This window comes from Phyllobates terribilis, unplaced genomic scaffold, assembly GCF_046119375.1.
Source record: "Phyllobates terribilis strain yellow unplaced genomic scaffold, ASM4611937v1 Scaffold_2__4_contigs__length_985480577, whole genome shotgun sequence".
Lineage (NCBI taxonomy): Eukaryota > Metazoa > Chordata > Amphibia > Anura > Dendrobatidae > Phyllobates > Phyllobates terribilis.
Window position 1 is genome coordinate 12,670,822 of NW_027362762.1, and position 27,923 is coordinate 12,698,744.

At 51.8% G+C, this 27,923-nt stretch overlaps 1 protein-coding gene across 3 annotated transcripts in view; it reads right to left on the bottom strand.

Annotated features, from left to right (window-relative positions):
• Positions 1–492: 492 nt before the first annotated feature.
• The window catches only part of LOC141188846 (uncharacterized), a 57,511-nt gene continuing 30,080 nt past the window's right edge, over positions 493–27,923 (bottom strand). For all 3 annotated transcript variants that reach the window (XM_073661093.1, XM_073661092.1, XM_073661091.1), the window contains 4 exons: positions 24,722–25,145; positions 14,900–15,129; positions 8,529–12,071; positions 493–760 (listed from right to left, as the gene is read on the bottom strand). In XM_073661093.1, the coding sequence (XP_073517194.1) occupies positions 8,530–12,071; positions 14,900–15,129; positions 24,722–25,095 (4,146 nt within the window). In that variant the 5' untranslated portion in view covers positions 25,096–25,145 and the 3' untranslated portion in view covers positions 493–760; position 8,529. The remainder of the gene's footprint in view (positions 761–8,528; positions 12,072–14,899; positions 15,130–24,721; positions 25,146–27,923) is intronic.

Sequence of the window (27,923 nt, forward strand, 5' to 3'; positions counted from 1 at the left end):
GGTTTAAATATCCAGTGACTCACAGCAATAGGCTGGAAACGCATTAGGGGTGCACCCACAGCAGCTATAAGAATCAGGAAGAAACCGGGCCGCCGCCCTAAGGAGTTAGTCAAGAGACATGCACATAGCATGAACTGGAGCAAGGTTTGCAGGCTGGATTGACAGGTAAGATTGCGGTCTTGCATAGTGGGAGGTGGTGCACTATGCACGCCGCCAGGGATGTTACACTCCATATGAAAAACTGCACAGAGAATGAAGAAAATATGTTTATTATATAAAGATGAATGTAAACAATGACAGGTACAGGGGTCTCCTTCAAGTGGTCTCCAGCCCAATGTGCACACATTGCAGCCTGTCCTCAGGGGTCTCCAGCCTGATGTGTACACATTGCAGCCTGTCCTCAGGGGTCTCCAGACCGATGTGCACACATTGCAGCCTCTCCTCAGGGGTCTTCAGCCTGATGTGCACACATTGCAGCCTGTCCTCAGGGGTCTCCAGCCTGATGTGCACACATTGCAGCCTGTCCTCAGGGGTCTCCAGCCTGATGTGCACACATTGCAGCCTGTCCTCAGGGGTCTCCAGCCGGTCCCCACTTCAAGTCTGAAAATCAACAGAAAATACTTGAAAATATTCCTGGTATAAAACCAAATAAATTCTCCGATAATTTCGAGTTGACATCGGTGACGTGGACCACAGAAGATTAAGGAGTCTGCTGTGCCGGGGGTCCATCATATTCAGCTGTGCCGGGGGTCCATCATATCTGCAAAAAGGACATGGAAAGAAACAAGAAATTAAAGCACTGAGAGATATCCCTGCAACAAGAATAGTCAAGTCCTGAAATAGTCAGTGCTGATAAGACACATCACTATTTGGAGCTCCCCCTAGTGGTGGCAGCAGTCAGAATCTTATCATGTATCTCTGAATACAGGGAGCTCCCCCTAGTGGTGGCTGCAAAAAGAATCTTATCATGTATCTCTGTATACAGTGAGCTCCCCCTAGTGGTGGCTGCAGACAGAATCTTATCATGTATCTCTGTGTACAGGGAGCTCCCCCTAGTGGTGGCTGCAGTCAGAATCTTACCATGTATCTCTGTATACAGGGAGCTCCCCCTAGTGGTGGCTGCAGACAGGATCTTATCATGTATCTCTGTATACAGGGAGCTCCCTCTAGTGGAGGCTGCAGACAGGATCTTATCATGTATCTCTGTATACAGGGCGCTCCCCCTAGTGGTGGCTGCAGACAGGATCTTATCATGTATCTCTGTATACAGGGAGATCCCCCTAGTGGTGGCGGCAGACAGAATCTTATCATGTATATCTGTATACAGGGAGCTCCCCCTAGTGGTGACTGCACACAGAATCGTATCAAGTATCTCTGTATACAGGGAGCTCCCCCTAGTGGTGGCTGCAGACAAAATCTTATTATGTATCTCTGTATACAGGGAGCTCCCCCTAGTGGTGGCTGCAGACAGGATCTTATTATGTATCTCTGTATACAGGGAGCTCCACCTAGTGGTAATTGCAGACAGAATCTTATCATGTATCTCTGTATACAGGGACCTTCCCCTAGTGGTGGCTGCAGACAGAACCTTATCATGTATCTCTGTATACAGGGAGCTCCCCCTATTGGTGGCTGCAGACAGAATCTTATCATGTATCTCTGTGTACAGGGAGCTCCACCTAGTGGTGGCTGCAGACAGAATCTTATCATGTATCTCTGTATACAGGGAGCTCCCCCTAGTGGTGACTGCAGACAGAATCTTATCATGTATATCTGTATACAGGGAGCTCCCCCTAGTGGTGGCTGCAGACAGAATCTTATCCTGTATCTCAGTATACAGGCTGCGCCCTTTAGTGGTGGCTGCAGACAAGATCTTATCAAGTATCTCTGTATACAGGGAGCTCCCCCTAGTGGTGACTGCAGACAGTATCTTATCATGTATCTCTGTATACAGGGAGCTCCCTCTAGTGGAGGCTGCAGACAGAATCTTATCATGTATCTCTGTATACAGGGAGCTCCCCTTAGTGATCACTGCAGACAGAATCTTATCATGTATCTCTGTATACAGGGAGCTCCCCCTAGTGGTGACTGCAGACAGAATCTTATCATGTATCTCTGTATACAGGGAGCTCCCCCTAGTGGTGACTGCAGACAGAATCTTATCATGTATCTCAGTATACAGGGAGCTCCCCCTAGTGGTGGCTGCAGACAGGATCTTATCATGTATCTCTGAATACAGAGAGCTCCCCCTAGTGGTGGCTGCAGACAGGATCTTATCATGTATCTCTGAATACAAGGAGCTTCCCCTATTGGTGATTGCAGACAGATCTTATCGTGTATCTCTATATACAGGGAGATCCCCCTAGTGGTGGCTGCAGACAGGATGTTATCATGTATCTCTATATACAGGGAGCTCCCCCTGTGGTGGCTGCATACAGGATCTTATCATGTATCTCTGTATACAGGGAGCTCCCCCTAGTGGTGACTGTAGACAGAATCTTATTTTATATCTCTGTATACAGGAAGGTCCCCCTAGTGGTGGCTGCAGACAGAATCTTATCATGTATCTCTGTATACAGGGAGCTCCCCCTAGTGGTGGCTGCAGACAGAATCTTATCAGGTATCTCAGTATACAGGGAGCTGCCCCTAGTGGTGGCTGCAGACAGAATCTTATCATGTATCTCTGTATACAGGGAGCTCCCCCTGGTGGTGGCTGCAGACAGAATGTCATCATGTATCTTTGTATACAGGGAGCTCCCCCTAGTGGTGGCTCCAGACAGAATCTTATCATGTATCTTTGTTTACAGGGAGCTCCCCCTAGTGGTGTCTGTAGACAGAATCTTATCATGTATCTCTGTATACAGGGAGCTCCCCCTGGTGGTGGCTGCTGACAGAATGTCATCATGTATCTCTGTATACAGACAGCTCCCCCTAGTGGTGGCTCCAGACAGAATCTTATCATGTATCTTTGTTTACAGGTAGCTCCCCCTGGTGGTGGCTGCAGACAGAATGTCATCATGTATCTCTGTATACAGACAGCTCCCCTAGTGGTGGCTGCAGACAGAATCTTGTTTATCTCTGTATACAGGGAGCTCCCCCTAGTGGTGGCTGCAGACAGAATCTTATCATGTATCTCTGTATACAGGGAGCTCCCCCTAGTGGTGACTGCAGACAGAATCTTATCATGTATCTCTGTATACAGGGAGCTCCCCCTAGTGATGGCTGCAGACAGAATCTTATCATGTATATTTGTATACAGGGAGCTCCCTCTAGTGGTGGCTCCAGACAGAATCTTATTCTGTATCTCTGTATACAGGGAGCTCCCCCTGGTTGTGGCTGCAGACAGAATCTTATTCTGTATCTCTGTATACAGGGAGCTCCCCCTAGTGGTGGCTGCAGACAGAATCTTATCATGTATCTCTGTATACAGGGAGCTCCCCCTAGTGGTGACTGCAGACAGAATCTTATCATGTATCTCTGTATACAGGGAGCTCCCAATAGTGGTGGCTGCAGACAGAATCTTATTCTGTATCTCTGTATACAGGGAGCTCCCCCTAGTGGTGGCTGCAGACAGAATCTTATTCTGTATCTCTGTATACAGGGAGCTCCCCCTAGTGGTGGCTGCAGACAGAATCTTATCATGTATCTCTGTATACAGGGAGCTCCCCCTAGTGGTGACTGCAGACAGAATCTTATCATGTATCTCTGTATACAGGGAGCTCCCACTAGTGGTGACTGCAGACAGAATCTTATCATGTATCTCTATATACAGGGAGCGCCCCCTAGTGATGGCTGCAGACAGAATCTTATCATGTATCTCTGTATACAGGGAGCTCCCCCTAGTGGTGACTGCAGACAGAATCTTATCATGTATCTCTGTATACAGGGAGCTCCCCCTAGTGGTGACTGCAGACAGAATCTTATCATGTATCTCTGTATACAGGGAGCTCCCCCTAGTGATGGCTGCAGACAGAATCTTATCATGTATATTTGTATACAGGGTGCTCCCTCTAGTGGTGGCTCCAGACAGAATCTTATCATGTATCTCTGTATACAGGGAGCTCCCCCTAGTGGTGACTGCAAACAGAATCTTATCATATATCTGTATACAGGGAGCTCCCCCTAGTTGTGGCTGCAGACAGAATCGTATCATGTATCTCTGTATACAGGGAGCTCCCCCTAGTGGTGGCTGCAGACAGAATCTTATTCTGTATCTCTGTATACAGGGAGCTCCCCTAGTGGTGGCTGCAGACAGAATCTTATTCTGTATCTCTGTATACAGGGACCTCCCCCTAGTGGTGACTGCAGACAGAATGTTATCATGTATCTCTGTATACAGGGAGCTCCCCCTAGTGGTGACTGCAGTCAGGATCTTATCATGTATCTCTGTATACAGGGAGCTCCCCCTAGTGGTGGCTGCAGACAGGATCTTATCATGTATCTCTGTACACAGGGAGCTCCACCTAGTGGTGGCTGCAGACAGGATCTTATCATGTATCTCTGCATACAGGGAGCTCCCCCTAGTGGTGGCTGCAGACAGGATCTTATTCTATATCTGTATACAGCGAGTTTCCCCTAGTTGTGGCTGCAGACAGGATCTTATCATGTATCTCTGTATACAGGGAGCTCCCCCTAGTGGTGACTGCAGACAGGATCTTATCATGTATCTCTGTATACAGGGAGCTCCCCCTAGTGGTGGCTGCAGACAGGATCTTATCATGTATCTCAATATACAGGGAGCTCCCCCTAGTGGTGGCTGCAGACAGAATCTTATCATGTATCTCTGTATACAGGGAGCTCTCCCTAGTGGTGGCTACAGACAGATACTTATCATGTGTCTCTTTATACAGGGAGCTCCCCCTAGTGGTGACTGCACACAGAATCGTATCAAGTATCTCTGTATACAGGGAGCTCCCCCTAGTGGTGGCTGCAGACAGAATCTTATCATGTATCTCTGTATACAGGGAGCTCCCCCTAGTTGTGGCTGCAGACAGGATCTTATCATGTATCTCTGTATACAGGGAGCTCCCCCTAGTGGTGGCGGCAGACAGAATCTTATCATGTATCTCTGTATACAGGGAGCTCCCCCTAGTGGTGACTGCAGACAGAATGTTATCATGTATCTCTGTATACAGGGAGCTCCCCCTAGTGGTGACTGCAGTCAGGATCTTATCATGTATCTCTGTATACAGGGAGCTCCCCCTAGTGGTGGCTGCAGACAGGATCTTATCATGTATCTCTGTACACAGGGAGCTCCACCTAGTGGTGGCTGCAGACAGGATCTTATTCTATATCTGTATACAGCGAGTTTCCCCTAGTTGTGGCTGCAGACAGGATCTTATCATGTATCTCTGTATACAGGGAGCTCCCCCTAGTGGTGACTGCAGACAGGATCTTATGTATCTCTGTATACAGGGAGCTCCCCCTAGTGGTGGCTGCAGACAGGATCTTATCATGTATCTCAATATACAGGGAGCTCCCCCTAGTGGTGGCTGCAGACAGGATCTTATCATGTATCTCTGTATACAGGGAGCTCCCCCTAGTGGTGGCTGCAGACAGAATCTTATCATGTACCTCGGTATACAGGAGCTCCCCCTAGTGGTGGCTACAGACAGGATCTTATCATGTATCTCTGTATACAGGGAGCTCCCCCTAGTGGTGGCTGCAGACAGGATCTTATCATGTATCTCTGTATACAGGGAGCTCCCCCTAGTGGTGATTGCAGACAGGATCTTATCATGTATCTCTGTATACAGGGAGCTCCCCCTAGTGGTGGCTGCAGACAGAATCTTATCATGTACCTCGGTATACAGGAGCTCCCCCTAGTGGTGGCTGCAGACAGGATCTTATCATGTATCTCTGTATACAGGGAGCTCCCCCTAGTGGTGGCAGCAGACAGGATCTTATCATGTATCTCTGTATACAGGGAGCTCCCCCTAGAGGTGGCTGCAGACAGAATCTCATCATGTATCTCTATACAGGGAGCTCCCCCTAGTGGTGGATGCAGACAGAATCTTATCATGTATCTCTGTATACAGGGAGCTCCCCCTAGTGGTGGCTGCAGACAGGATCTTATCATGTATCTCTGTATACAGGGAGCTCCCCCTAGTGGTGGCTGCAGACAGGATCTTATCATGCATCTCTGTATACAGGGAGCTCCCCCTAGTGGAGGCTGCAGACAGAATCTTATCATGTATCTCTGTATACAGGGAGCTCCCACTAGTGGTAACTACAGACAGAATTTTATCATGTATCTCTGTATATAGGGGGCTCCCCCTAGTGGTGACTGCAGACAGAATCTTATGTATATACAGGGAGCTCCCCCTAGTGGTGACTGCAGACAGAATCGTGTCATGTATCTCTGCATACAGGGAGCTCCCACTAGTGGTGGCTGCAAACAAGATGTTATCATGTATCTCTGTAGACAGGAAGTTCCCCCTAGTGGTGGCTGCAGACAGAATCTTATCATGTATCTCTGTATATAGGGAGCTCCCCCTAGTGGTGACTGCAGACAGAATCTTATCATGTATATACAGGGAGCTCCCCCTAGTGGTGACTGCAGACAGAATCGTATCATGTATCTCTGCATACAGGGAGCTCCCCCTAGTGGTGGCTGCAGACAAGATGTTATCATGTATCTCTGTAGACAGGGAGCTCCCCCTAGTGGTGGCTGCAGACAGAATCTTATCATGTATATCTGTATACAGGGAGCTCCCCCTAATGGTGACTGCAGACAGGATCTTATCATGTATCTCTGTATACAGGGAGCTCTCCCTAGTGGTGGCTGCAGACAGAATCTCATCATGTATCTGTATATACAGGGAGCTCCCCCTAATGGTGGCTGCAGACAGGATCTTATCAGGTATATCTGTATACAGGGAGCTCCCCCTAGTGGTGGCTGCAGACAGGATCTGATCATGTATTTCTGAATACAGGGAGCTTCCCCTAGTGGTGGCTGCAGACAGAATCTTATTCTGTAAGTCTGTACACAGGGATCTCCCCCTAGTGGTGACTGCGGACAGAATCTTTTTGTTTATCTCTGTATACAGGGAGCTCCCCCTAGTGGTGGCTGCAGACAGAATCTTATCATGTATCTCTGTATACAGGGAGCTCCCCCTAGTGGTGGCTGCAGACAGGATCTTATCATGTATCTCTGTATACAGGGAGCTCCCCCTAGTGGTGGCTGCAGACAGAATCTTATCATGTATCTCTGTATACAGGGAGTTCCCCCTAGTGGTGGTTGCAGACAGGATCTTATCATGTATCTCTGTATACAGGGAGCTCCCCGTGGTGGCTGCATACAGGATCTTATCATGTATCTCTGTATACAGGGAGCTCCCCCTAGTGGTGTCTGCAGACAGGATCTTATCATGTATCTCAGTATACAGGGAGCTCCCCCTAGTGGTGTCTGCAGACAGGATCTTATCATGTATCTCTGTATACAGGGAGCTCCCCCTGTGGTGGCTGCATACAGGATCTTATCATGTATCTCTGTATACAGGGAGCTCCCCCTAGTGGTGTCCGCAGACAGGATCTTATCATGTATCTCTGTATACAGGGAGCTCCCCCTAGTGGTGGCCGCATACAGGATCTTATCATGTATCTCTGTATACAGGGAGTTCCCCCTAGTTGTGGCTGCAGACAGGATCTTATCATGTATCTCTGTATACAGGGAGCTCCCCCTAGTGGTGGCTGCAGACAGAATCTTATCATGTATCTCAGTACACAGGGAGCTCCCCCTGTGGTGGCTGCAGACAGGATCTTATCATGTATCTCTGTATACAGGGAGCCCCCCCTAGTGGTGTCTGCAGACAGGATCTTATCATGTATCTCTGTATACAGGGAGCTCCCCCTGTGGTGGCTGCATACAGGATCTTATCATGTATCCCTGTATACAGGGAGCTCCCCCTAGTGGTGTCTGCAGACAGGATCTTATCATGTATCTCAGTACACAGGGAGCTCCCCCTAGTGGTGTCTGCAGACAGGATCTTATCATGTATCTCTGTATACAGGGAGCACCCCCTAGTGGTGGCTGCATACAGAATCTTATCATGTATCTCTGTATACAGGGAGCTCCCCCTGTGGTGGCTGCATACAGGATCTTATCATGTATCTCTGTATACAGGGAGCTCCTCCTAGTGGTGGATGCATACAGAATCTTATCATGTATCTCTGTATACAGGGAGTTCCCCCTAGTGGTGGCTGCAGACAGAATCTTATCATGTATCTCTGTATACAGGGAGCTCCCCCTGTGGTGGCTGCATACAGGATCTTATCATGTATCTCTGTATACAGGGAGCTCCCCCTAGTGGTGTCTGCAGACAGGATCTTATCATGTATCTCAGTACACAGGGAGCTCCCCCTAGTGGTGTCTGCAGACAGGATCTTATCATGTATCTCAGTACACAGGGAGCTCCCCCTAGTGGTGGCTGCAGACAGAATCTTATCATGTATCTCAGTATATAAGGAGCTCCCCCTAGTGGTGGCTGCAGACACAATCTAGTGCATATATTGTAGTGGTCTCATACCTCACAGTGGTGTCTCCTTCCTGTAGTTGAATCCACATGTGCGACCCTCGAACTGCAGTTTGATGGCCTGCTTGAGGTGAAGTTGTGGGTCCATAGTGGTGATGGAGATAAGTGAGGAGTCTAGTCTCCTCGGGGAGTTGTCCTGGTCCTCCTTCATTGGAGATCTCAGAGGGTCTTTCTTACTATTGGACCGCACAAAATCCACAGAGTTCCCGGCAGTTGATACTTTGTTCTTGGGATCCACTGGATCTACAGTTGTGCTGGAGATGGGCGCAAGGTGATCACTGTTTTGTGGAGAGTGGACTGAGCCTGCGTTCTTCCGAGTCTGCCAGGGCTGCTCTGTGATGTTCTTTACTTTCTTTGGTGAGCTGAGGAGTCTTTTACTGTGGCTTTCGCCAGCGGCGTGGCTGGATGAGTATCCCGAGCTGCTGCTCTTACTTTGGGCATAGTCTTGTGAGTGGCTGTCAGGAGCGGGTCTTGTGTTATCTATGGGTTGCACGCTATCCCCGGGCTTGAAGTGAGCGTACATCATGCTCCCGTATTTGGGGTTGGTGAGTATCCCATTCCTCTTCAGCTCACGATCTGGAGAAGTCGGATGTTGGTTACAGATGGTAATCTCCTCATGATCAGGTATTAGTCCAGGACTGGTTGATGCAGCGAGGGCAGGAAAACCGACCATGCCAGTCAGGGCAACAGCTTGTCGAGAGCGGCTGCGTGGAAGAGAGTGCTGCTGAACCTGCTGGGTAAAGGTGAGACTGTCCATGGGCACGGTGGCCTGGGAGTGGTAAGTGGAGGATGTCAGCACAGACCCCGTAGAGCTCTTCAGAGAGTTGTCGAGTGAGCGGCTCCCTGTCGACACAGGTGAAAGTGTGGAGCAGCTGTCACCTCCACCACCATCCGCTCGCTCACTAGCAGGGGCATCCTTTACTGGAGCCTTCACCACTGGTCCTTGGTAGGATGGCACACCATGAGCTTCCAGGAGATGAACTATGGCTGTGTGCCCTCCTTTGCCTGCTACTTTTATAGGGGTGCGTCCACAGTAGTCAGCATGAAAGGGGCTGGCATGTCCTTCCTCCAGGAGGACTTTGGCCAGTGCATCGTGCCCCTCCTGAGCTGCTATACAGAGAGGGGTGGCTCCCTGGGAACACTGGGCATCAGTGAACACCCCATGCTCTATCAGCAGCTGGGCGATATTGGCATGGCCTCGCCACGCTGCACAGTGAAGCGGAGTTCTCTTTTCTTTGTCAAAAGCATTGCAATTTGCCCTACCGACCTCCAGAAGAAGATGAGCCATGTCGGAGTCCCCTTGCCAGCAGGAGGCATGCAAAGCCGTGCGTTCATCTGGGTCTGTCCCTTCGGCATCAGCACCATGCTCCAGCAGAACTTTTGCTATACCTGTAAGTCCTTGCAGGGCCAAGAGATGCAGCAGCGGCTTCCCTTGGGTGGTCTTCATATCGGGGTCTGCTCCTTTTCGTAGTAGTAACTCCACCGTGGCTTTGTGGCCTGCGAGAGCAGCAAAGCATAAAGCTGTCTTGCCATCACTGCCTCGCTGGTTGATGGAGGACCCTCGGTTTATCAGCAGTTCTGCACAGCCTGTGTGCCCTTCTTCAGCTGCCAGGAGGAGAGGTGTGTACCCTTCTCTGTCCCTCAGTCCCACCTTGGCTCCTCCTTCTACCAAGGCACGGCAAACACTTCTCCGACCCTCACAGGCCGCCCAGTGCAAAGCTGTCCACCCCAGATGGTCCTGATGGTTCTCATTCAGGCCCCTATGTAGTAAGGCCCTCACTGCCTCCTCTCCTCGAGCTGCCGCTGCTGCCAGGAGGAGTGCCGACCTCCCCTCTTTGTCTGAGACATCTGCAGAGGCGCCCCACAGCAGTAGCACCTGCACCGTTTCAGCATGTCCTCCAGAGGCAGCTGCCAAAAGTGGTGTCATTTGGTCCTTGCCAGGCCTGTCCGGGTTGGCCCCAGCTTCAAGGAGAAGTTCTGCCACCTCTTCTTGCCCCTCATAAGCAGCGACCAGAAGTGGGGTTACCCCTTCCTTGTCCGGCAGCTCTGGATCAGCCCCATGTTCCAACAAAACAGATACCAGTTGTGGATGCCTCTGTCCGGTGGGCGCACAGAGACATGCAACAGCCAGGGCAGAACGTCCTTCTTTATCGCATGTATTCACATTAGCCCCCGAGTCCAGTAATAATTCAGCCACTGTGCAATGGCCCATGTATGCCACCGCCATGAGAGGAGTGCGGCCCTCCACATCGGCACGATCTACCTCTGCTCCAGCCTTCAGAAGAGCCTTGACGGGACCCTCGTGCCCACCCCACGCTGCTGCCCTCAGTGCAGTGCGCCCATCAGGGCCACATGTGTCTGGCTGAGCCCCAAATGCAAGCAGTGACTCCACTACCTCAGTGTGGCCCCCCCAAGCGGAAGCACGTAGAGGGCTCCATCCACGACTGTCACCATAGTCATGCCGGGCGCCGTGTTCAAGAAGAAACTCCACCACCGGCAAGTTCCCCTGGTGTGCAGCCAGTCCTAGAAGAGTCTGTCCATCTTCATCTGTGGCCTCCAGACTAGCTCCTCTGGAAAGCATCAGCTTCACAGCGTCTAGGTTCCCAGCGTGGGCCGCGGCCGCAAGCAGAGTTCTTCCGGACCTGTCCCTCTGATTCAGTCCACCCCCGGTGTCTAAGAGGAACTCCAGAGAGACACCACGTTCCAGGGTTCTCTTCAGGGAACTCGATTCCTCCACCATGGAGGCTCCGTCTACTTTAGGCCGGGCTAACAAGAGCAACTGCAAGACCTCCAACTCTAAAGAGACGTTAGAGGCCAAACAGTCCGACACGGGGACCTCTGTCCACAGGAGCCACAGAGCCAAGTGATACGGCTCCAGCCCCCGAATGTCAGCCAGGAGGAGATGTGTGGACAGCTGGGCGACCTCGGCCGGCAGCAGGTGTGGTGCCCGTGTGGATAAGCTCATGGCGAGCATGCAGTGCCCATCGGTGACGTTACAAAGGTATTTCTGGGTACAGTACTTCACATCCAGGAGCCACTCTGAGAAGCTGTGATGGAAGAGCACCACCTGGGCGCTGTCCTCAGGGCGCAGCAGCATGCTGATGGATGCCAGGCATTTGCTGAACTCCTCCGCCCGCCACGCTTTCATCTGTTTTGTCCACACGGCCTTGTGGAGCAGCGGCCGGGACAGAGGAGCGGGAGAGGCCAAGATGACATTCAGAAGCGTCCGCACCGGGCAGAACTGGCGTCCCGAGAAGAGCCGCTGGCACAGCCACAGGTAGAGGCCGTTCAAAGTGCCGGGGATGTGGCGGATCTCGCGCAGGAGGATGGACCCTTCTGAGACGCCGTCCAGCACGCGCTCCAGGAACAGGAAGCAGCCGTTGCTCTTGATGTGCAGTTGGTTCAGCATCTCGGCGGTGTCCGGGGTCAGGTGCTGCCGCAGAGAAGCCTCGCAGTCCAGGCGGCACAGGATGTAGTGCTGCACATCTCGCACAATGTGGGCCTTACGGAGGTCGTCCAGGCACAGTCTGCGGAAACCTGCAAAAGGAGGAAGCATGTCAGCCATGGCGCCACAGAAAACAACTCCCAGCACGCCCTGCAGCCGGCCGGCATCTGACAACCTGATCTACAGGAGGAGCCGATTATCTGACAACCTGATCTACAGGAGGAGCCGATTATCTGACAACCTGATCTACAGGAGGAGCCGATTATCTGACAACCTGATCTACAGGAGGAGCCGATTATCTGACAACCTGATCTACAGGAGGGGCCGATTATCTGACAACCTGATCTACAGGAGGAGCCGATTATCTGACAACCTGATCTACAGGAGGGGCCGATTATCTGACAATCTGATCTACAGGAGGAGCCGATTATCTGACAATCTGATCTACAGGAGGGGCCGATTATCTGACAACCTGATCTACAGGAGGGGCCGATTATCTGACAATCTGATCTACAGGAGGGGCCGATTATCTGACAATCTGATCTACAGGAGGGGCCGATTATCTGACAACCTGATCTACAGGAGGAGCCGATTATCTGACAATCTGATCTACAGGAGGGGCCGATTATCTGACAACCTGATCTACAGGAGGGGCCGATTATCAGACAACCTGATCTACAGGAGGGGCCGATTATCAGACAACCTGATCTACAGGAGGGGCCGATTATCTGACAATCTGATCTACAGGAGGGGCCGATTATCTGACAACCTGATCTACAGGAGGGGCCGATTATCTGACAACCTGATCTACAGGAGGGGCCGATTATCTGACAATCTGATCTACAGGAGGAGCCGATTATCTGACAATCTGATCTACAGGAGGGGCCGATTATCTGACAACCTGATCTACAGGAGGGGCCGATTATCAGACAACCTGATCTACAGGAGGGGCCGATTATCAGACAACCTGATCTACAGGAGCCGATTATCTGACAACCTGATCTACAGGAGGGGCCGATTATCTGACAACCTGATCTACAGGAGAGGCCGATTATCTGACAACCTGATCTACAGGAGGGGCCGATTATCTGACAACCTGATCTACAGGAGAGGCCGATTATCTGACAATCTGATCTACAGGAGGGGCCGATTATCAGACAACCTGATCTACAGGAGGAGCCGATTATCTGACAACCTGATCTACAGGAGGAGCCGATTATCTGACAACCTGATCTACAGGAGGGGCCGATTATCTGACAACCTGATCTACAGGAGGGGCCGATTATCTGACAACCTGATCTACAGGAGGGGCCGATTATCTGACAACCTGATCTACAGGAGGGGCCGATTATCTGACAACCTGATCTACAGGAGGGGCCGATTATCTGACAACCTGATCTACAGGAGGAGCCGATTATCTGACAACCTGATCTACAGGAGGGGCCGATTATCTGACAATCTGATCTACAGGAGGGGCCGATTATCAGACAACCTGATCTACAGGAGGGGCCGATTATCTGACAATCTGATCTACAGGAGGGGCCGATTATCTGACAACCTGATCTACAGGAGGGGCCGATTATCTGACAACCTGATCTACAGGAGGGGCCGATTATCTGACAACCTGATCTACAGGAGGGGCCGATTATCTGACAATCTGATCTACAGGAGGAGCCGATTATCTGACAATCTGATCTACAGGAGGGGCCGATTATCTGACAACCTGATCTACAGGAGGGGCCGATTATCAGACAACCTGATCTACAGGAGGGGCCGATTATCAGACAACCTGATCTACAGGAGCCGATTATCTGACAACCTGATCTACAGGAGGGGCCGATTATCTGACAACCTGATCTACAGGAGAGGCCGATTATCTGACAACCTGATCTACAGGAGGGGCCGATTATCTGACAACCTGATCTACAGGAGAGGCCGATTATCTGACAATCTGATCTACAGGAGGGGCCGATTATCAGACAACCTGATCTACAGGAGGAGCCGATTATCTGACAACCTGATCTACAGGAGGAGCCGATTATCTGACAACCTGATCTACAGGAGGGGCCGATTATCTGACAACCTGATCTACAGGAGGGGCCGATTATCTGACAACCTGATCTACAGGAGGGGCCGATTATCTGACAACCTGATCTACAGGAGGGGCCGATTATCTGACAACCTGATCTACAGGAGGGGCCGATTATCTGACAACCTGATCTACAGGAGGAGCCGATTATCTGACAACCTGATCTACAGGAGGGGCCGATTATCTGACAATCTGATCTACAGGAGGGGCCGATTATCTGACAACCTGATCTACAGGAGGGGCCGATTATCTGACAACCTGATCTACAGGAGGGGCCGATTATCTGACAACCTGATCTACAGGAGGGGCCGATTATCTGACAACCTGATCTACAGGAGGGGCCGATTATCTGACAACCTGATCTACAGGAGCCGATTATCTGACAACCTGATCTACAGGAGCCGATTATCTGACAACCTGATCTACAGGAGGGGCCGATTATCTGACAACCTGATCTACAGGAGGGGCCGATTATCTGACAACCTGATCTACAGGAGGGGCCGATTATCTGACAACCTGATCTACAGGAGGGGCCGATTATCTGACAACCTGATCTACAGGAGGGGCCGATTATCTGACAACCTGATCTACAGGAGGGGCCGATTATCTGACAACCTGATCTACAGGAGCCGATTATCTGACAACCTGATCTACAGGAGGGGCCGATTATCTGACAACCTGATCTACAGTAGGGGCCGATTATCTGACAACCTGATCTACAGAAGGGGCCGATTATCTGACAACCTGATCTACAGGAGGGGCCGATTATCTGACAACCTGATCTAGAGGAGGCGGGTCATGTGACATGCAGGGTGGGCGGAGCCTCCTCACCTGTGAACATCCTGGTGATGGACTTGTTCTGCCTCCGCGCGGAGCACACCATTAGCAGCCATGGGGGGAGCAGCTCGTGGTGAGCGGCCAGCAGCTCCGCTATGGTACAGCCCGAATCTCCAGAAAAGCCATCGGATCGACAGCAGCAGCACATCTCATCCAGCGAGTCCACCAGGAGCAGGAGGTTCTGCGAGGGCGACGGCAGCTCCGCCAGCGGGGTCAGCACTGTCCTGTAACACACAGACAGTCAGTGAGCCACCCCTGCAGAACACAGTCAGTGAGCCCACCCCTGCAGAACACAGTCAGTGAGCCCACCCCAGCAACACAGTGAGCCCACCCCTGCAGAACAGTCAGTGAGCCCACCCCTGCAGAACACACAGTCAGTGAGCCCACCCCTGCAGAACACAGTCAGTGAGCCCACCCCAGCAACACAGTCAGTGAGCCCACCCCTGCAGAACAGTCAGTGAGCCCACCCCTGCAGAACACAGTCAGTGAGCCCACCCCTGCCGAACACAGACTGTAAGTGAGACCATTCCTGCAGAACAGTCAGTGAGCCCACCCCTGCAACAGTCAAGTGAGCCCACCCCTACAACAGTCAAGTGAGCCCACCCCTGCAACACACAGACAGTCAGTGAGGCTGTGAGAGGGAAATGTTTGGACATTGTTGCAGTATCGGACTCCAGGCACAAGAGGTCACTGTTGCCTCTGCAATAGACTCTATGGAGGACCTGATCTCTATGGCTGGGAGGATGGTGGTTTAGTCGGTTGGAACAGGAAGTTGCCTGAGCAAGACATGAGTGTGAGATCCTGAAAGCTCAGTGTGTGCAGTGTGCTAGGAGCTGGTCAGATTACTGGGGAAAGATGCAACTGTTCCTGTGACTCCTGTCAGAGAGGAAGAATCACTTTGGGGGAACAACTATGGTTGGATGCAGAGATGGATTCCCTCCAAGGCATCTGTTGTGATGTGAATGGCCTTCTGCTAGCCTGTCAGGCTAAAACTACTCTCCAGGTGACGAGTCCAGGATCCACTCCTTGGCCTCCCAGCTAAACAGACGATCCGACGATCAGGCAGCCTCTTCAGTGATCAGTTAACGGTCGGTAAGTCCTGAGCTCAGGCCCCACCACAGGGATCCTGGTGTGAGCATGCACGCAGACTTTAGAGAGAATTTGGCGCCAAACATAGATTCTCAGAGACATTGTTTGCTAATAGGGCTGTGTGAACCTTAGCTAGATCCTCCCCTCAGTGGGTGAGCTTGTGTATAGATAGCACAACAGAATTGTAATTTTAGACAATTGTTAAGTTTGTGAATCTCTGTGCTGCACCACTGCAGGGGCCGCCTCTTGCACTCATCTAATTACATCCTTGCTCTGGGTAACTCCCGGTTACCGCATTAAGTGGAACCACAGGTCAGGCAAATTATAGTGTATCCGATAGAACATCCTGGGCCCATCGTTTGTGCAGCGCAGGGGTCCTAGCTGACTTGGGCTAGGTGTGTGTGAAATTTATCTGTGTTTCTTTCTTGCTTTTCCGGGGTAACTCAGTTTTCGTTGTTAGTAAAAACTAGTTCCCTAACATATTGTCTGGTCGTGTTCTTTGTCCTCGGCCCACTGTATTCTGGGAGGGACCACCACAGAACACGGTCTACAACTTGGCGTAGTCAGTAGGATACAGCAATCGCCATGGGCAGGAACATGGAAGGAAACAATCTCTTATTGCCAGTATCCCCAGCTCAGGTACTGAACCTGAATGCTACAGCCTTGGTTCCAGCGGTGTACCTTTCAGTCGGGGCACTACTGCAGCATTTGCCAAAATATGACGGTAAAAACATGACATTGCAAGACTGGACAGAAAGGGTGCAGAGTGTTATTAAAACTTGGTCCCAGAGTTGCGAGCAGAAATAGCACTGAATGCCCTAGAAGGCAATGCCAGACGCACAAAAATGGTACGTCCTGAGTCCGAAAGGGACACCTTAGACAAAATACTCGCACTGCTGGAAGGAACCCACGGGGAGCGTGCCAAAGTGACTCAACTACGAAGTTTATTTTTTAACCTGCCCCAGCAGGAAGGCAAGACTCTAATGCAATACTCCAATGCCTTGCAAGAAACGCTGAATGAAGTAAAGCGGCGGGATCCCAAGGCTATGGGAGCTTTCCAGGAGGTGGATAGGCTGTTGCGGAATCAGTTCATTGCTGGGTTAGCTAACAAATTCCTACGGGACAAGTTGCAAGAGATGACCCAGATGACGGCTGATCTAACGTTTTACAATGTTTACCTTGCCGCAATAGAGAGGGAGGAGGAGTCCACGCCTGTGGTTGAGAAAGTAGTGAGTAGCGCTCAAGTGATGGGCAGCCGGACGAGGTCTGAAGACTCGGAGACTCTAAAGGATGTGGTTCAGGGTCTGCAGGCAGAACTAAAAGATCTTCAACTAGAAGCGTCCCAGAGGCAAATGAGGTCGGCCCAACTTCTGGAGACAACTCCAGCTCCCCGAGCTCCTCCATATGTCCTGACTTGGGTGCGGAGGCCAAACAGAGAAAACAGGTCTGGTGCTCAGAGACTCAGGAGGCCCTTCTACAGAAATTGTCGACGATTTGGCCACCTTATCAGGCATTGCGACATCAGGATTGACCTCGAGATGACGGCGCCAGCTTTAAACTACCCCCCGATTTCCAAGCCCACAATGTGGAGAACACGATTTGTATTCATGCAGTCCGGTGCTAGAGGCTTATTTTTAAGGACAGAAAGTGAGGTGTTTGGTGGATACCGGGTCTGAATGCACCATTATGCCCCTAGAGATCTTCAAAAGCTTTTTCAGGCATATGATGGAATCTGAAGATGGGAGCATTATTCGTCTTACAGCAGCAAACAATGGACAACTGCTCGTGAAGGGAATCATGTGGATGAGAGTGAAGCTATGTGGTCAAGATATAGGCACAAAAGGAGTGGTTCTGGTGGATCGCCCCCCAAGGAGGGGAATGGACGCGACCTTGGGAATGAACATATTATGGGATCTGGATTACGGTCTGTTTGCTAAGGATGGGCCGCGGTAATTGCAACGCACGACAACCCACCAGCCAACCCAGAAGATCCTGCAGGAGGTGGTGAGAAGTTGTGGGTTTGGTCAAAGTTCCCTCACGTATTCCAGTGGTGATCGCACTGAAGAGAGAACAACTGCTAATGTTACCTGTGGGAGCCTATCAGAGGCTGAGTGGACTGGAGGTGCTGATTGACTCGGTATTCGAGGAAGGGTCCCAGACAAGACCTTTAGTGGCCCGTGCACTAGCAACTGTGAAAGATGGCTGTGTGCCTATCCACTGCATTAAAGGGCTGGATAGCGAAGTCACTATACCCGGGGGTACGCTGCTGGCTGAAGTCTATGTGACTGATGGAGAGATACTCCGAAGAACAGGATTCAACCTCCAGCCCAATTGAAATTCAGCCTGGACTTATGCTGTTGAAGTGGCCAGGAAAGAAAACCCAACTGCTGAGTGGAACGGCCAAATCATAATGGATCGGAAGACACTGACCCCTGTTCAGAAGAGGCTTCTGGAAGATACCCTATGGGAATTTCAGGAGGCCCTCTCTCGTCATGGGGAAGATTTTGGATGCTCCTCTACCATCGAGCATGAAATTCCGACAGGGAATAATCCTTCGATCCGGGAACGCTACCGTCAGATTCCTCTAAAAGTGTACTAAGAAGTAAAGAGTATGGTGGCCAACATGCTGGACAACCAGGTCATACGAGAGAGCCAGAGTCCTTGGGCGGTACCAGTGATATTGGTACGTAAGAAGGATGGGTCCCTTCGCTTCTGTGTCGACTACAGAAAACTGAATGCTCACACAGTACATGACGCCTATCCTCAGCCCCAGATCGAAGAATCACTATTCCCTCTGGGTCAGGCTTAATACTTCTCCACCCCTGATTTGCCCAGTGGATACTTGCAAGTTCCAGTAGCAGAGAAAGACAAGGCGAAGACGGCGTTCATCCTCACGATGGGACTCTACGAGTTCAACAGAATGCTGTTTGGTCTTTCTAATGCACCTGGGACATTTCAGCGGCTAATGGAACATTGCCTGGGTGAGCTGAACTTCGAGTCCGTGTTGATCTACCTAGACGATGTGGTGGTATTTGGGACATCATTCGAGGATCACCTGCAGAAACCACGACAAGTCCTGCAGCAACTTCGAGACCATGGACTGAAGATCAAGCCCAAGAAATGCCAATTGTTCCAAGACCGTATAGAATATCTGGGTCATGTCGTCACTCCCGAAGGAGAGCAGCCAGCTGCCATTATGGTGGGGGCCATCCAGAAGAGTCCTCAGCCGCGAATGTTGCGAGTGGCGAGAGCCTTTTTGGGACTGGCGGGATATTACGAGCGGTTTGTCCCAAAGTTCGCCCATCTGGTCAGTCCTTTGAATGAGCTGCTGAGAGGCACATCTTGAGGGCCCAAGAATCGTCCCATTCAGTGGGGTCTCCAAAACAGAAGGCCTTTGAGGAAGTGAAATGCGCCCTAACCAGCTCACCAATTCTGGCTTATGCCCGGTTTGATGCCCCGTTCCTGCTCTACACAGACGGAAGCATGCATGGTCTGGGAGCAGTGTTATCGCAGGTACAGGATGGCCGAAAGAGAGTGGTCATCTATGGAAGCCGTTCCCTAAGAGAGACAGAGCGTAATCCCGCAAACTATAGTTCATTCAGGCTAGAGCTACTGGCTTTGGTTTGGGCTATGATCAAACGATTTGCAGAGTACCTAATGGGGGGCTGAAGTGGTAGTAATGACTGACAACAATCCGTTAGCCCACCTGGAAAACGCCAAACTAGGGGCACTAGAACAGAGGTGGATGGCGCAGCTAAGTTTAACTACCGTATCAAGTTTCGGTCAGGAAGGGAAAATGGGAACACAGACGCATTATCCTGGGTTCCGATGGGACCGGCAAGCTAGGTGTATCGATGATGAACTTGAGGACACCTCCAGAGACCTCCAACCTAGCTCAACTGCCTGTCTTCCAAAGCATGGTGCATTCAAGTGGGGTGGCCTCTGGGATGCCCACAGTGCTCGGAAAATCTCCTGAGGATTGGGAACGGGCCCAGAACGAGAACAGAGATGTGGAACAGGTAAAACACTGGGTTTAGGCCAATATTTGGCCTCGGCCAGAGGAGCGGGCAGGGCTGTCCTCAGAGGGGGAAAAAATGTTGCGTCAATGGGATAAACTCAGTGTGATTCAGGGCCTTTTGTGTCGTGAGATCTACTTTCTGTCGGAGTTGCAGCACCACCATCAGGTTGTAATTCCCATGCCATTAGGTCCAGTAGCTGCTTGTAAGGCCCATGAGAGAGGGGCTCTTTTTGGGAGCGAAAAGACTTATAAGTTGTTACAGAGAATTATAAATTGCCCAGATCTGGAAAAGATGGTAATTGAAGCGTGCCAAAAATGTCGAGCATGTGGGTTGAGCAAGAGTCTGGAACATAGTTACATATAGTTACATAGTTTATAAGGCCGAAAAAAGACAAGCGTCCATCCAGTTCAGCCTATTTCTTGTGCACTGCAGCTATTCCGCAGCGTTGATCCAGGGGAAGGCAACAAAAACCCATGCGGTATAGGCCAATTTACATCACTGAGGAAAAATTCACTTCCCGACACCAATCTGGCAGTCAGATTAAATCCCTGGATTAATTAACTAAGCATAAGATGTAATTTTATTGTTCTCCAGAAAGGCGTCCAGGCCTCTCTTGAACTCTTTAAGTGAGTTGGACATCACCACTTCCTCTCCCAGAGAGTTCCAGAGTCTCACGGCTCTGACCGTAAAGAATCCCCTTCTATGCTGGTGCAGGAACCTCCTTTCCTCCAGACGCATAGTGTGCCCCCTCGTCTTTGTCACCATCCTTGGTATAAACAGGTCATGGGAGAGATCTCTGTACTGCCCCTGATGTATTTATACATGTTTATGAGGTCTCCCCTAAGCCTTCTCTTTTCCAATGTAAAAAGGCCTAATTTTGACAACCTCTCTGGGTATTCTAGTCCCTCCATTCCCTTTATTACCTTAGTCGCCCTCCTTTGTACCCTCTCTAGCTCCAATATGTCTTTCCTGAGCACCGGAGCCCAGAACTGTGCAGCTCCTGTTCAGACCATCCGGACAACCACTCCGCTGCACTGGAGATACTCATGATAGACTATGTGCAAATAGGGTGCTCCAGTTCGGGACACTCGTATTGTTTGGTGATGACTCATCATTTCACTAAATACGCAGTGGCGGTACCAACCAGAGACCAGACAGCAGAATCAGCCGCAGAGGCAGTATGTCGTCACTTCATTCAAGTGTTCGGGTGTCCACGGCGGATTCATTCCGATCAGGGAGCGTGCTTCCAGGGTGCCTTAATGAAGGAACTTTATCGCCTGTATGGTATTGAACAGTCTAGGACAACACTCTATCATCTGCAAGGCATCGGTGCTTGTGAATGTTTCAACCGCACCCTCCTGCAAATGCTGCGCACCCTGGAAAAAGATCAAAAAGCGCGCTGGCCTGGGCCTACTGCATGGGCCCTGGAGCACCGGAGGCGCTTGAGAATGGAGCACAGAGTGATGGGTGATCAGTTGAGACAGGTGACATATCATGACCAGAGACCGGTACAGAAGGAAGTGTTTGCTCCAGGGTAAAGAGTGCTAGTCCGAGTCAAAAAGCAGTCTGGGAGGCAGTACAGTATGTGGTAAAAAGGAGGGTGACGCCCAATATCCCCGTGTATGAGGTGGAACTGGTGGGGGACTGGGGGGGCCAACTAGGAATCTCCATCGCAACAAGCTGCATGATGATGTACGTTTGAAGAACCAGAGGTGGTTGAGGCGGTACCTGAACCTGAGTCAAGGAGAGCAGACCCGCCCATAGATGTTGATTGGTGGGCTGTACCTGCTCCCTGTCCATCTGAGGCAGTATTGCCCCCCCCCAGAGAGGAGACTATTTCACAACCTGTTGTTCCCCCCCAGAGACGATATACAGGGAGAGATGACTGCCCCAGTCCAACCTGTGGCTGTCCCCAGCGATAGTGCACCGGGGGAGTCAACAACTCAGGTCCTGCGTTGGATCACTTGGGCTACCTCAGGCTTAAACCCACAACGCTATGCACAGGACGACTTAATCTGGGAAGGTGTACTGAGGACGCAAACCTCTAGTGGGGTGGCATGTGAGAGGGAAATGTTGCAGTATTGGATTCTGGCCACAAGAGGTCACTGTTGCCTCTGGAAGAGGCTCTATGGCTGACCTGATCTCTATGGCTGGGAGGATGGTGGTTTAGTCGGCTGGAACAGGAAGTTGCCTGAGCAAGACATGAGTGTGAGATCCTGAAAGCTCAGTGTGTGCAGTGTGCTAGAAGCTGGTCAGATTACTGGGGAAAGGTGCAACTGGTCCTGTGACTCCTGTCAGAGAGGAAGAATCACTTTGGGGGGATGACTACGGTTGGTTACAGAGATGGATTCCCTCCAAGGCATCTGCTGTGATGTGAATGGCCTTCTGCTAGCCATTCAGGCTAAAACTACTCTCCAGGTGATGAATCCAAGATCCACTCCTTGGCCTCCCAGCTAAACGGCTGATTGGACGATCATGTAGCCTTTTCTGTGATCAAACAACGGCCAGTAAGTCCTGAGCTCGAGCCCCACCACAGGGATCTCGGTGGGAGCGTGCATGCAGCCTATAGAGAGAGTTTGGCGCCAAACATAGATTCTCAGTTAGAGACATTGTTTGCTAATAGGGCTGTGTGAACCTTAGCTGGATCCTCCCCTTAGTGGGTGAGCTTGTGTATAGATAGCACAACAGAATTGTAATTTTAGACAATTGTTAAGTTTGTGAATCTCTGTGCTGCACCACTGCAGGGGCCTCCTCTTGCACTCATCTAATTACATCCTTGCTCTGGGTAACTCCCGGTTACCGCATTAGGCGGAACCACAGGTCAGGCAAATTATAGTGTATCCGATAGAACATCCTGGGCCTATCGGTTGTGCAACGCAGGGGTCCTAGCTGACTTGAGCTATGTGTGTGTGAAATTTATTTGTGTTTCTTTCTTGCGTTTCCGGCGTAACCCAGTTTTCATTGTTAGTAAAAACTAGTTCCCTAACAAATTGTCTGGTCGTATTCTTTGTCCTCGGCCCGCTGAATTCTGGGGGGACCACCACGGAACACGGTCCACAAGCCCACCCCTGCAGAACACAGACTGTCAGTGAGCCCATCCCAGCAACACACAGACAGTCAGTGAGGCCACCCCTGCAGAACACAGACTGTCAGTGAGCCCTTCCCAGCAACAGTCAGTGAGCCCACCCCTGCAACACAGACAGTGAACCCACTCCTGCAACACACAGTGAACCCACCCCTGCAACACAGACAGTGAACCCACTCCTGCAACACACAGACAGTGAACCCACCCCTGCAGAACAGACTGTCAGTGAACCCACCCCTGCAGAACACAGACTGTCAGTGAGCCCACCCCTGCAGAACACAGACTGTCAGTGAGCCCACCCCTGCAACACACAGTCAGTGAGCCCACCCCTGCAACACAAAGACAGTCAGTGAGACCACCCCTGCAGAACACAGTCAGTGAGCCCATCGCTGCAGAACACAGACTGTCAGTGAGCCCACCCCTGGAACACAGACTGTCAGTGAGCCCACCCCTGCAGAACAGTTAGTGAGCCCACCCCTGCAGAACAGTCAGTGAGCCCATCCGTGTAGAATACAGACTGTCAGTGAGACCACCCCTGCAAAACAGTCAGTGAGCCCACCCCTGCAACACACAGTCAGTGAGCCCAACCTTGCAGAACACAGACTGTCAGTGAGCCACCCCTGCAACATACAGTGAGCCCACCCCTGCAACACACAATCAGTGAGCCCACCCCTGCAGACCACATACTGTCAGTGACCCACCCCTGCAAAAAAGACAGTCAATGAGCTCACGATGCAGAACAGTCAGTGAGCCCCCCTTGCACAACAGTCAGTGAGCCCACCCCTGCAGAACAGTCAGTAAGCCCACCCCTGCAGAAAACAGACTGTCAATGAGCCCACCCCTGCAGAAAAGACTGTCAGTGAGCCCACCCCCGCAGAAAAGACTGTCAGTGAGCCCACCCCTGCAACAGTCAGTAAGCCCACCCCTACAGAACACAGACAGTGAGCGCACCCCTGCAACAGTCAGTAAGCCCACCCCTGCAAAACAGACTGTCAGTGAACCCACCCCTGCAAAACAGAATGTCAGTGAGTCCACCCCTGCAGAACACAGACTGTGAGCTCACCCCTGTAGAACAGAGAGTCAGTGAGCCCACCCCTGCAGAACACAGACTGTGAGCTCACCCCTGTAGAACAGAGAGTCAGTGAGCCCACCCCTGCAGAACACAGACAGTGAGCCTACCCTTGCAGAACAGTCAGTGAGCTCAACCTTGCAGAACAGACTGTCAGTGAGCCCACCCCAGCAGAAAACAGTGAGCCCACCCCTGCAGAACACATACAGTCAGTGAGCCCACCCCTGCAGAACACATAGTCAATAAGCCCACCGTTGCAGTTCACAGACTGAGTGAGCCCACCCCTGCAGAACAGACTGTCAGTGAGCCCATTCTTGCAGAGCTTCGCCATTGACAATAATATACACTGAAGAGCGACTTTATCTAACTGACAAGAGGGGCGCGCTGCTAATAAGGACTACAGTAAGGAGCCCTTGGGTTATTACGAGATGGGGTCCAGAGCATCACATGACTTGTTATTATGGGATGGATTTCGGAGCGTCATGTGAGTTATTATGGGATGGTGTCTGAAGCGTCACGTGATTTGGCAGGTGATCAGTGAACTTGGTTCTCACCTCTTGAAGACTTCGTGCAGATCTCCCCCACAGGTGGCGCCGTCAGCCGTTCCCTTGTAGCCGCTGATCAGGGGGCTCCTCTGCAGCTGCTGCACCAGGTTCTGGATGAAGTGATGCGGGTCGAGGCTGGCATGAGTGTGCGCCTGGCAGAAGTGGTACGCCAGAACCCGGGAGCTCAGCCTGGAATTCCTTCCGGCCTCAGAGCTGGGCCACAGGATCTCTGCACACAGGGCGGTCTTTCCTGCACCAGGGGCCCCAGTAATAACAACGCCGGGGGCCCGAGCTCCACTCAGTCCCTCCAGACAGTGCTGAAGCCTCTGAAGGGCCCATTCCCGACAGTAGAAGGGCCGATCCCGCAGATAACTGGATGTCATCGCACAGGGAGTGCAGCCAACATAGTGGACGAGACAGCGAGGAGACCGCACTGAGGGAAAAAGAGAGAGCAGACATTGTAATAACAGCGAGGTAGACGGCGCCTGAGAGAGCAGCCCAGAGAGAGACAAGGAGAGAGGCCCAGAGAGAGAGGCCCAGAGACGGGGAGAGAGCACGGCCATGAGAGAGCAGCCCAGAGAGAGACAAGGAGAGAGGCCCAGAGAGAGAGGCCCAGAGACGGGGAGAGAGCACGGCCATGAGAGAGCAGCCCAGAGAGAGACAAGGAGAGCGGCCCAGAGAGAGAGGCCCAGAGACGGGGAGAGAGCACGGCCATGAGAGAGCAGCCCAGAGAGAGACAAGGAGAGAGGCCCAGAGACGGGGAGAGAGCACGGCCATGAGAGAGCAGCCCAGAGAGAGACAAGGAGAGCGGCCCAGAGAGAGAGGCCCAGAGACGGGGAGAGAGCACGGCCATGAGAGAGCAGCCCAGAGAGAGACAAGGAGAGAGGCCCAGAGACGGGGAGAGAGCACGGCCATGAGAGAGCAGCCCAGAGAGAGACAAGGAGAGAGGCCCAGAGACGGGGAGAGAGCACGGCCATGAGAGAGCAGCCCAGAGAGAGACAAGGAGAGCGGCCCAGAGAGAGAGGCCCAGAGACGGGGAGAGAGTACGGCCATGAGAGAGCAGCCCAGAGAGAGACAAGGAGAGAGGCCCAGAGACGGGGAGAGAGCACGGCCATGAGAGAGCAGCCCAGAGAGAGACAAGGAGAGAGGCCCAGAGAGAGAGGCCCAGAGACGGGGAGAGAGCATGGCCATGAGAGAGCAGCCCAGAGCGAGACAAGGAGAGCGGCCCAGAGAGAGAGGCCCAGAGACGGGGAGAGAGCACGGCCATGAGAGAGCAGCCCAGAGAGAGACAAGGAGAGAGGCCCAGAGACGGGGAGAGAGCACGGCCATGAGAGAGCAGCCCAGAGAGAGACAAGGAGAGTGGCCCAGAGAGAGAGGCCCAGAGACGGGGAGAGAGCACGGCCATGAGAGAGCAGCCCAGAGAGAGACAAGGAGAGAGGCCCAGAGACGGGGAGAGAGCACGGCCATGAGAGAGCAGCCCAGAGAGAGACAAGGAGAGAGGCCCAGAGAGAGAGGCCCAGAGACGGGGAGAAAGCATGGCCATGAGAGAGCAGCCCAGAGCGAGACAAGGAGAGCGGCCCAGAGAGAGAGGCCCAGAGACGGGGAGAGAGCACGGCCATGAGAGAGCAGCCCAGAGAGAGACAAGGAGAGAGGCCCAGAGACGGGGAGAGAGCACGGCCATGAGAGAGCAGCCCAGAGAGAGACAAGGAGAGCGGCCCAGAGAGAGAGGCCCAGAGACGGGGAGAGAGTACGGCCATGAGAGAGCAGCCCAGAGAGAGACAAGGAGAGAGGCCCAGAGAGAGAGGCCCAGAGACGGGGAGAGAGCACGGCCATGAGAGAGCAGCCCAGAGAGAGACAAGGAGAGAGGCCCAGAGACGGGGAGAGAGCACGGCCATGAGAGAGCAGCCCAGAGAGAGACAAGGAGAGCGGCCCAGAGAGAGAGGCCCAGAGACGGGGAGAGAGTACGGCCATGAGAGAGCAGCCCAGAGAGAGACAAGGAGAGCGGCCCAGAGAGAGAGACCCAGAGACGGGGAGAGAGCACGGCCATGAGAGAGCAGCCCAGAGCGAGACAGTACAGCCATGAGAGAGCGCGGCCAAGAGAGAGACGGTAAGAGCAGCTCAGAGAGAGACAGAGAGAGAGCACAGCCATGATAGAGCACGGCCAAGAGAGAGACGGTGAGAGCGGCTCAGAGAGAGAGACAGGGAGAGAGAACGGCCATGAGAGAGCACAGCCCAGACAGAGAGACAGTACAGCCATGAGAGAGCGCGGCCAAGAGAGAGACGGTGAGAGCGGCTCAGAGACAGAGACAGGGAGAGAGCACGGACATGAGAGAGCACGACCCAGAGAGAGAGACAGGGGGACAGTATGGCCATGAGAGAGCGCAGCCAAGAGAGAGGCGGTGAGAGCGGCCCAGAGAGAGAGACACTACAGCCATGAGAGAGCGTGGCCAAGAGAGAGACGGTGAGAGCGGCTCAGAGAGAGAGACAGGGAGAGAGCACGGACATGAGAGAGTACAGCCCAGAGAGAGAGACAGGGGAACAGTATGGCCATGAGAGAGCGCGGCCAAGAGAGAGACGGTGAGAGCGGCTCAGAGAGAGAGACATATTACTATATATATATATATATATATATATACACTGTGTTCCAAATTATTATGCAAATAATATTTTCTCAGATTTTCCTAAATTACCAATATGAATGCTGCACATAACACATCTGCATCTCTGGCTGTTATTGGCATAAAAGGGGACAAACTTATGGTGTGACCCCCATGCTCCCCTGACCTCTACCCCATTCAGAACCTCTGGAGCATCATCAAAAGGAGTGTCTATGATGGCGGGAGGCAGTTCACATCTAAGCAACAGCTCTGGGAGGGTATTCTGTCCACATGCAAAACAATTGAAGCAGAAACCATCCAAAACCTGACAAATTCAATGGACGAGAGAGTTCAGAAGCTCCTTTCCAACAAGGTGACTACCTCTTGAAGCTCATCAAGAGAATGCCAAGATCGTACAAAGCAGTCATCAAAGCAAAAGGGGGCTACTGTGAAGACCCTAGAATATAAGACATATTTTCAGTTGTTTCACACTTTTTTGTTAAGTATATAATTCCACATGTGGTAATTCATAGTTTTGATGCCTTCAGTGTGAATGTACAATTTTCATAGTCATGAAAATACCAAAAAATCTTTAAATGAGAAGGTGTGTCCAA